This window comes from Arthrobotrys flagrans, assembly GCF_004000055.1.
Source record: "Arthrobotrys flagrans strain CBS H-5679 chromosome Unknown unitig_3, whole genome shotgun sequence".
Classification (NCBI taxonomy): Eukaryota; Fungi; Ascomycota; class Orbiliomycetes; order Orbiliales; family Orbiliaceae; genus Arthrobotrys; species Arthrobotrys flagrans.
The window spans coordinates 6,151,233-6,161,928 of NW_027137547.1; the positions used below are offsets into that span (position 1 = coordinate 6,151,233).

Consider the following 10,696-nt stretch of genomic DNA (forward strand, 5'->3'; position numbering starts at 1 on the left):
AATAGATTAAAATAGAATTAAAATAGATTAAAATAGAATTAAAATTAGAAATAAAATAGAGTAGAATAAAAAAGAATAAAATTGAAATTAAAATAGAATTAGAGTTAAAATAGAATTAGAGTTAAAATAGAATTAGAGTTAAAATAGAATAAAATAAAATAGAATTAGAGTAGAGTTAAAATAAAGTTAAAGTTAAAATAGAATAAAATACAATAAAATAGAAATAAAATAAAAATAAAATAGAAATAAAATAAAAATAAAATAGAAATAAAATAAAAATAAAATAGAAATAAAATAAGAACAAAAATAAAAATAAGAATAAGAATAGAATAGAAAGAAAATAAAAATAAAAATAAAAATATGAATAGAAATAAGAATAAAAATAAAAATAAAAATAGAATTAGAATTGGAATTAAATAAAATTAAGGTTAAAATAAAATTAAGGTTAAAATAAAATTAAGGGTAAAATAAAGTTAAAATTGGAATTAAAATAGAATAAATTAAGATAAAAATAAATTTAAAAGAAAAATAAATTTAAAATAAAATTGGAATTAGAACAAAATAGAATTAATAATAATAAAATTAAAATAAAATTAGTTAAAGTGAAAATAAATTTAAAATAAAATGAAAGAGAATAGAGTAGAATTAAGATTAGAATAAAATTAAAATTGAAATGAAATGAAAGAAAATGAAATTAAAATTAAAATAAATTAAAATAAAAATAAAAATAAAATTGGAATTAAAATAAAAATAAAATTGGTATTAAAATAGAATAAATTGAAATAAAATTAAAAATAAAGTAAAAATGGAATTAAAATAAAATAAAAATAAAATTAAGATTAAAATTAAAATAAAGTTGGAATTGGAATTAATATAGAATAAAATAGAATAAAGTTAGAATTAAATTAGAATGAAAATAAAATTAAAATTAAAATAAAATAGAATGAGGATAAAATTAGAATAAAATAATATAATATAATATAAGATTTAAGGTAAAATAAAATTAATGAATTAGAATTAAAATAAATTAAAATTAAATTAAAATTATGATAAAATAAAGAAAAATAAGTTAAAATTAAAATTAAAGTAGAAAAAAATAGAATAAAGTTAAGATTATAATAAAGTTAAAATAGAATAAATTAAATTAAATTAAAATTAGAATAAAATTAAGATTAAGATAAAAGAAAATAGAATAAAATAAAATTGAAGTTGAAATAGAATTAAAATAAAAATGAAATATATTAAAATAAATTGAAGATTAAAATGAAATTAAAATTAGAATAAAATAGATTAAGATAAAATTAAGATTAAAATAGAATTAAAATTAGAATTAAAAAGAATAGAGTAAAATAGAGTAAAATAAAATAAAGTTGAAATTAGAATAGAATTAAAATTAAATAGAATAAAATAAAATAAAGTTAAAGTTAAAATGCAAATAGAATTAAAATAAATTAAAATATAATAAAGTAAAATAGAGCAGTGTAGAATAAAATTTAAAATAAATTAAAATTAAAATAAATAAAAAATTAGAATTGGAATAGAATAAAATGAAATAAAATAAAAATATAATGAAAATAAAATGAAGTTAAAATTGAAATGAAATTGAAATTAAAATAAAATAAAATTGAAATTGAAATTAAAATGAAATATATTAAAATTAAATTAAATTTAAAATATAAATAAATTTAAAATAAAATTGGAATTAGAATAAAATAAAATAGAGTAAAATAGAATTAATAAAATTAAAATTAGAATAAAATTAAAGTTAGAATAAAATAAAAAGAAAGAAAATGAAATAGAATAAAATTAAAATTAAAATAAAATAAAGTAGAATAAAGTTGAAATTAAAATGGAATTAGAGTTAAAATAGAATAAAAAGAAAAAGAAATAGATTAAAATTAAAAGAGAATAAAAGAGAATAAAATAGAATAGAATAAGAATAAGAATAAGAATAAAAATAAAAATAAAAATAAAAATAGAAATAGAAATAAGAATAATAATAGAAATAAGAATAAAATAAAAATAAAATAAGAATAAAATAAAAATAAAATAAGAATAAAATAAAAATAAAATAAGAATAAAATAAAAATAAAATAGAAATAAAATAGAAATAAAATAGAAATAAAATAGAAATAAAATTAGAATTAGAATAAAAAAGAATAAAATAAAATTAAGATTAAAATAGAATTAGAATTAAAATAGAGTAAAATAAAGATTAAAATAGAATTTGAATTAGAAATAGAAATAAATAAAATAAAATAGAATAAAATAGAATAAAGTTAAAGTTAAAATAGAGTTAAGGTAAAATTGTGATTAGAGTTAAATTAAAATAAAAAATAAAAGATAAAGAAAAATAAAAAGAGAAATAAAAATAGGAATAAGAATAAAAATAAAAATAAAAAGTAAAAATAAAAATAGAAATAAAAATAAGAATAAAAATAAAAATAAAAATAAAAGTAAGGATAAAAATAAAGATAAAATAAAGATAAAGATAGAGATAAAAATAGAAATAAAAATAGAGATAAAATTAAAATTAAAAATAAAAGTAAAGTAAATTAAAATAAAAATAAAGTTGGAATTAAAATAGAGTAAATTAAAATAAAATTAAAAATAAAATAAAATTGGAATTAAAACTAACCGGTAGGTTTATTCGGTACCAGGCCTGGTACCAATTTTCTAATTGGTCGAAAGGGCGGTTCGGTCCCCAATCGGGAAAGTTTAACGGTGACAAACACCCCAAGACTTTGAAAATTGGAACCAGGCCTGGTTCCAATTTTTTGATTGGTCGAAAAGGTCGTTCGGTTGCCCGACAAACCCCACCGAGAAGAGCGCGCGTTGGAGTGTTTGTCGGAAAACCCCAAGACCTCACCACTACTAACGCGGTCAATGCTAAGAAAGAGAATAGAATCGGAATGAAATGGGAAGGTGAGGTGAATCGTTCACCGAAACGTTTTTTCGATAAGACGGGCGAACATTTCCCGGAAACTGAAAAAAAAAAAAAAAAAAAAAAAAAAGAAGGAAAAATTTAATTTAGACCGGAACTGAAAATAAATATACATACATAATATATATATACGTACTAACTTTAAAAATATCTTCAAGCCGCCGTAGACAGCAATCGATACATCGTATCGTTTAATTTTGTCTTCGATTTCAAAATTTTCAACCGTTAATCGCGTCGAGCGTGAATATCTATCGATAAAACCTAACATAGCATAAAAAAAAACATGGCTTGCCCTTTCCGATTCGATGAAAAAATACTGCAGATAATATGTGAGATATGCGGCATCGCCGTTCTACCGAACAGGCTGAACGAACATCTGCGGGAGATCAAGGTCCACAGCGAGGTGCCGTCGATGATAAGGCACGGGTGGGTCGAAAGCTACAAAGATGTGAAAACGGCCGAGCCCGAACGCGCAGCGAAACAGCCGGACGGTCGCGAAGAGATAACCGGCCTCAGAACCGTCGAGTGCTTTAGGTGTCAAGACTGCGTTTCGAGGTTCTCCTCCAACAAGACTTTGCGGGTTCACCGGTCTAAGAAGCACAACGCCAAAGAGACGGCCGGACGGCCTCAGAAAACGTCCGTCAGATCGAACGACGGCGACGGTGGATCCAAGCTCTGGATGCAGTCGGTGTTCGGGACGCGTAGCCCTCATCATCATTACTTTCTGGTCAATCGCGCAAGATTTGTTCGCGAGCGACTCGCACCTGAGATTGCGGACGATGAAACTCCTGAAAATCTCGCTACCGATCGAGTCGATCGATCGGTAGCGAGAAAGTTAATGCAGGAGGGAATTAGCGAGATGTTCGCCAGAGCCGCAACACAAAGAGAGAAGGATCGAAGCCGCGCCGCGACGGTGGACGGCAAAGAGACCCAGACCCCTTGGATGAAGACGACCGGTTGGGTTGAACATTTGAAAGGCCTGAACTTGGACGAGCTGATCGTCGCGAGCGCTCTGCCGGGGAGGAGGTCGACCGAAGAGGAACTCCTGTCGGTTTGCTCGGCCGTGAGATCCATGTTCGCGAAAGCTAACGTCGACCTGAACCGATTGGGGAGAGATATGAGGCAGTGGTGGAGAAGTCCCAAACCGGACGAGTTCTCTTACCGACCGCTGGAGACGCTCGGGTCGACGGCCGCCTTCGATCGCTACATCGGGTACTGGCAGAGATTGATCGTGTACTGCTGGAGGGTTCACGAGCTGCCCGAGGTCGAGGGAAACGCCAAGCACAAGCTCACATTCGACGCGGAGACCGAGGAATGGATTCAGTGCGTCAAAGAGACTGCTCGGTCTAGAACGACGACCGAGGAACAACTTCGCTGGAAAGAGGAGAACCTCGAGAGTCGCGTTTTTTACCTGAGTGTCGCGATACTGAAACGAAAGTTTTTGGATCGAGGTTGGAACAACCCGCTCGTTCACTTCACTTCTATCTTGGGTATCGACGAGCGCAGCAGTCGGTTGAAAGAGCCAGAGGATTATACGACTATTTTAGCGGGTCTGATATACTGCTCTCGGTTGATATTGCTGCGGGAGTGTTCTGAAACGCTAAATTTCGAGATCGAGTGGAGACCCGAGCTGAAAGAGGCCGACCGAATCGATTTCACGGTGGGACACTTTCAAGAATACCGGCGAACGTGGCTGACGAACGGTAGTTTCACGCCTGTCAGTCTGATGCTCAACAATCTCGCGTACGGGATGAAGAGGGCGGCTCTCGTACCGGGAAGAGCTCACGTCCTGTGGGTCGATTCCGACACCAAGACGGAGCTCAAGTTCGAAGGACGATCGATAACCCGAAGCGGTCTAAAACTTATGGTGCATGAGCTGCTGCGAGAGACGACCGACTCACTCTGGAGGGATCTGCTTTTTCTGGAAGACGACGGAAGACGTTTCTCGGTGGATCTCACGACCGTCGATGACAACATAGCCTTGGGATCGAGAGCGACCAGCGGTGCTTTTTTGAACCTCAACCGAACAACGGAAACGGCGGCAGGCTCCGAGCTCGTGCGATGCAATCTTTTCGCGAACTCAAAGGCGAAAGAGCAGATGCTCGACTCGAAGGCGATCGTCGAAGACGATTTTCGATCGGTGTTCAGAGATTCGGGTCTCAAACGATATCGCAAGTCGGTCGACAGATTTCTGAGCCGATTGTTCGTTCTGGTGCACGTCACGGGCGGAGCGCCGGCCAGAGGGTCCGAGATCGGTTGTCTGCGGTACCGAGACGGCGTGTCGGTCGACAGAAACCTGTTCACGATCGGAGGCAAGGTGATCTTCATCTCGCAGTATCACAAGAATCTGATCGTGACCGACAGGTTGAAGGTCGTGCCCAGGGTGCTACCGAAAGTCGTAGGCGATCTGGTCGTCCTGTACCTTCGATACGTGCGCTCGTTCGTCGACGATCTGGACGCCATCTACAAGACGGAAAAACCGGAGACGGATTACCTTTGGGAGACGGACAGAGGGGATTTCTGGGGCACCAACCGTATGTCGCGGGCGTTGGAAGACGCCACCGAGGCGTACCTGGGCGTCAAGCTGACCTTGCGCTCTTATCGACACGTCGCCGTAGCTTTCAGCCGAGACGTCGTTCACCGAAACCGGTCCGCGAACGAAAGATTCAAAGATTTTCGTAACGAAGACTCTCTGCTGGATGAAGATGCGGACGACCGAGAGCCCGATGACGGTGATGATGGCGAGTCCGCGCAGACGATCGCAGCTCTGCAGACCGGCCACGGTCTACGGTCCAGACTCAACCATTACGGTCAAGCTGTGAATCTGACGGCCAAGCTCACATCCAACTCACTGGAACTGTTCGCGCAAGTGAGCGAAGAGTGGCATCGGTTCCTGGGCATCGAAGAAGAGAAGGGATCCGATGACAAAAAGCATCGTCGTCAGAGGTCTTCGATCAACTTTACCGACGACCGAAAGCAAGGTACGTGAGAAAGAGCGAAACCCTCAACCGATCAGTGCTCAGTATCGTAAGCATGCTAACGTATTCATGTCGATTCGTGCCGTCCGTCCGTCAGTCGATGGCTTGAGAGTTCTGACCGCGAAAAGATCTCGGTCGCATACCAATCTCGATCGAACGACGTCGACGACGTCGACGTCCGTCCCTGGGAGAGAGGACCGGGATCTCGAGAGTAAGGCTTATCGGCTGCTCAAAGACAAGTTCGGCTATACGGGTTTCAAATCTCAAGAACAGCTCGAGGGAACGTTATGCGTTCTCGATAAACGACCGACAACTGTCGTCGTTCTCCCCACCGGCGGCGGCAAGAGTCTTCTCTGGATGCTTCCGGCGATGGCTGACGAGCGTGGGATGACGGCGGTGATAGTTCCCTATATCAGCTTAGCCACCGACCTCATCGAACGGTGTTCGGAGATCGGATTGAAAGCGGAACGGTGGAAGCCACACTCTCAACCTTGGGACTGTCAGGTTGTCGTGGCGACGACCGATCACGCTGTAGGGTCCGTATCGGAAGATATACCTTACCATCAAACCTTCCTTCAATATCTATCCATCTTGAGAGTTAACAACTCTCTCAATCGGATCGTGATCGACGAGTGTCATACGGTGGTGACCGAGAACGGTTTTCGACCCGCCATGAGCCAAGTCTTTCACCTCAATTCCTTAGAGGTTCCGCTGGTGTTCACGACGGCTACTTTACCGCCTCGCATGGTCGGTGATTTCGAGGACGTATTGACTCTCACCGGATGCCCAGTTCGGTACATCCGAGCGCAGAGTCTGAGGCCGAATATCAGCGTTACGGTGAGAAGGTGCGGCAACGGTCGAGCGCTGACCGCGGCGGTCGAACTGGCTAAGAAGGCCTCCGAGAAATTGGAGCCCGGACAGAAGATCGTCCTGTACACGCGGTGGAAAAATCAGATGTCCATCCTCGCAGGTTCGAAACTTCTTGACTGCCAACAATATCACGGGGAGATGACCGACGACGAGAGACGGCAGTCTTTGAAGGAATGGGCGAGACCTGAACAAACGTTTCTAGTAGCGACGACAGCGTTCGGTTGCGGCATAGATCACCCCGGTATAGTTCTGGTCATCCACGTCAACTCACCTTACAGCATGATCAATTACGTGCAGGAGAGCGGCAGAGCGGGTAGAAGAGTCGCAGACGCTCGATCGATAATAGTCCTCGAAGATCGGGAAGTGACATCGACATCGCAATACGGTCCCATCGCGAATCTAAAATTCGGAGACTACGACAGAGAGTATCTTCGACTGATGATTCAATCGACGAAGTGTCGGCTGCTCACGATTACAAGATTTCTGAACGGCGGACCGAGTCAGGATTGCACGGAGTTATCGGCCAACGAGTGTGACAACTGTCGAACCGTCGACGTACTACGGTCTGAAATCGTCGTCGACAGCAGCAGAACCGAAGCCGTCGTCAGCAGCAGAATCGAAGCCGTCAGAAGCAAAGTCAAAAGCACATCGACAGGGCTCGACCGAATACGTGAAACGTTAGATTGGTTGAACAGCGATTGCGCCGCTTGCTTGTTAATCGATACGAAGAGGGCTCACGATTCAGAGCACAGACTTATCTGGTGCAATTTAACAGAAGGCCTCGGTTTCGAAGAGATCGTGCAGTTTAGTCGATCGATTAAGTGGCCCGGAAATTGGGGCTATTGTTGGACTTGTGCTTTGCCGGAAGAGATATGCGAAGAGGCCGAAAAGAAACGAGAAAACCGAGGCACGTGCAAGTATAAGTGGTTGATCGTAACGGTGGCCGCTTACGGTCGTCTGGAAAACGGATTCGGCCTGCGAACGAAGGCACTCATCGGTATATCAGATTGGAAAGATTTCGACTACGCAGGTTGGCTGGGCAGAAAGAACGACAGAACGTTGTATAATATTCGAACGACTAACGCGTTCGCTCTTTTTAATTTGTTCAGCACTGTTTATCTGAATTCTTAATTTCGTTTTTTGGGAGTCACGGGTCACGAGAAAGAGTCAACCGATCGATACGAACGGTAATTGTTTAAAATTTTCAAAGCAAATTAGGTTGTTTCATTCTAGCACTAGTTCTATTCTAAAATTCCATTTTAAGTTTGATCTTTAATTTTATTCTAAATTCCTAAATCAAATATCCTAAAAACACCGAACACAAAGCACGACAAATTTTTTTTTTTTGTTCTTAAGTTTTCTTCCGCAATAAAGATGGAGGTATCGAGCTTTTCGATAAAAGCGAGAAAGGATTCTTTATAGTTTCTTATTTTCCCACCTTCTACTCAGCTCGGTTGATTCAAGCAGCGCAATAAAATAAAACAAAAGATGGAGGTATCGAGCTTTTCAATAAAAGCGAGAAAGGGTTTTTTAAGGTTTCTTATTTTCCTACCTTTTACTCAGCTCGTTCAAACAGCAATCTCCAAACCAGCCCCACCGGCACCGCCTGTAGGTGGTCCTCCCGCTCCACCGAACCCATCCCTCGGATCATCACCGTCGAGATCCATATCATCCACCCTCTCCTCCAAGCCTTCCCACTCCTCATACTCCTCACAGTCTTCCTCCTCTTCCTCCTCTTCTTCGTCCTCGTCCTCTTCCTCCTCACCGTCATCTACCACCGGTTTGACTTTAGCAGTCTTACCGTGACTAGCCGTGCGACGACTACGGCCGCTCGCTTCCATCAAAAGACTAACAAACCAGCCCGAAGAACAGATCTGGTTGTCGTAAGAGCAGTTACCGCATTTGGAGCCCAAAGGCTTCCAAGCACGGCAAGTAGCGAAAGGACCTTTATTAGACTAATATCACCGTACAAAGTTAGCAGCCGTCATAAAAATAATAGAATACACGATCGAAGGGGAGATACGATAAATATATCACTTACCGAACAATAGTCACATTCGCGGCGGGCTTTAACACCGACACTTTGAATGGCCAAGCCTAGCTTGACGCCGGAGGTAAACTTGCGCTGACGCATGCGTCGAAGAGTGCCCCCGATGCGAAGAGCAAGAGGGCCGCTAGTAAGTTTACTGTCATTGTTGACAGGTGGGCAACCTTCGTCGTCGCTGTTGAAATCCTCTAAAATTCAAAACACACGTTAGCGATTTATAAGAACGATCGAGAAACGCGAACGATCAAAGAATGACTTACCGAACTGGCTGGAAGGTGTGGTAACCTTCTTGAATAAGTCTTTAAAAGACTTGGTTTTTTTCTTGTCATCAGGCTTGTTGCCTTTGGGGGTATTCGATTTTTTACCGACCATGGTGAGCGATAAAAAAAAAGAGAGAGAGAAGTTTTTTAAAAAAGAAAGGGGTTTTCGGCTTTTCAGAAAGAGAAGGTTTTTTCGGAGAGAAGAGTGATCTAGAACAGTTAAAGATCTAGGTAGTTTTTTATAATCTAGGACAGTTGAAGATCTAGGTGATTTTTTGCGATCTAGGACTGTAGAAGATAAAGAGTGTGGTGGAGAAGGAAAAGTAAAAAAGAACTCTAAGAATTAGAAAGGAAATATTATATAGATTAGCCGAGCGCAATAGAAGGTGGGGGAATATCTCTATATTCTTTCGCCGAGCACGATGAAAGATAACGATGGAATATAAAAGTATTTCCGCCGAGCGTTATAGAAGATTAAAGTAACTACAGAAATAATAATAATAAAGAGCTAGAAGATTTTAAAGAATAAAAAAAAAGACATTAAAATTATTTGAGCGTAATAGAAGATTTCAGATTCTTCTACCGAGTACGATGAAAGATAATGATGAAATATAAAAATATTTTCATCGACTGATATAGAAGATGAAAGCAACAATAAAAAAAGTGACGACAAAACATCGAAAGATTTTAAACAATATAATAAAATATTTCGAAATTATAATCGAAAATAAAACGTATAAATAAATACGATAAACAGATACAAATAACAGATAAACAGACAGCAGATTAGTTTTAATAGTAATTAATAAAAAATAAAAGATAAAGTAGAAATAAATAAAAAAATAAAATAAAAAAATAAAATAAAAAAAAAAAATAAAAATAAAAATAAAAATAAAAAAAAAAATTAGAGTAAGATAATATTAAATAAAAGATAAAAATACAATATAAGTAATAATAAAAAGTATAATAAAAATATAGAGTAAATTTAAAAAAAATAAATAAATAAAAATATAGTTAGTTAAATATAGCTAAATATAAAAATAGTAATGAATTATAAAAGTTAATGAAAATTTAAATAAATTTAAAATTAAAATAAAATAAGGTTAAAGTTAAAATTTAAACGAATTTAGAATTAGAATTAGTTAATATTAATATTAAAATAATTAGAGTAAAGTTAGAGTCAGAATTAGAACTAATATTAAAATTAAAATTAAAATTAAAATTAAAATTAAAATTAAAATTAAAATTAAAATTAAAATTAAAATTAAAATTAAAATTAAAATTAAAATTAAAATTAAAATTAAAATTAAAATTAAAATTAAAATTAAAATTAAAATTAAAATTAAAATTAAAATTAAAATTAAAATTAAAATATAAAAATTAATTATAAAAGTTATAAAGAAATATAAAAATGAGTATGATTAAATAAATATAGTTAGTTAGAGTAATATTTATATTAATTGTATTATGAATTAGTATTATTTTAGTTAGTTATTAAAAAATAGAAATAAAAGTAAAAGTAAAAGTAAAAGTAAAAATAGAAATAAAAATGGAAAGAAAAAAGTTAAGATTAAAATGGAATTAGAAATAAAATAAA

General features: G+C 36.2%; 2 protein-coding genes across 2 annotated transcripts; one reads left to right on the plus strand and one right to left on the minus strand.

The window, feature by feature from the left end:
* Positions 1–3,227: 3,227 nt before the first annotated feature.
* On the plus strand, positions 3,228–7,923 carry DFL_003136 (uncharacterized protein; the record flags this gene model as incomplete). Its single annotated transcript, XM_067632030.1, has 2 exons — positions 3,228–5,925; positions 6,020–7,923. The coding sequence occupies 2 exons, from the start codon at positions 3,228–3,230 to the stop codon at positions 7,921–7,923; spliced, it is 4,602 nt and encodes a 1,533-aa protein (XP_067494517.1).
* Positions 7,924–8,360: 437 nt separating this feature from the next.
* Positions 8,361–9,211, minus strand: DFL_003137 (uncharacterized protein; the record flags this gene model as incomplete). The annotated part of the gene is made up of 3 exons (XM_067632031.1): positions 8,361–8,747; positions 8,834–9,027; positions 9,100–9,211. 3 exons carry the CDS (start codon positions 9,209–9,211, stop codon positions 8,361–8,363), a joined length of 693 nt encoding a protein of 230 aa, XP_067494518.1.
* Between the last annotated feature and the right edge of the window lie 1,485 nt (positions 9,212–10,696).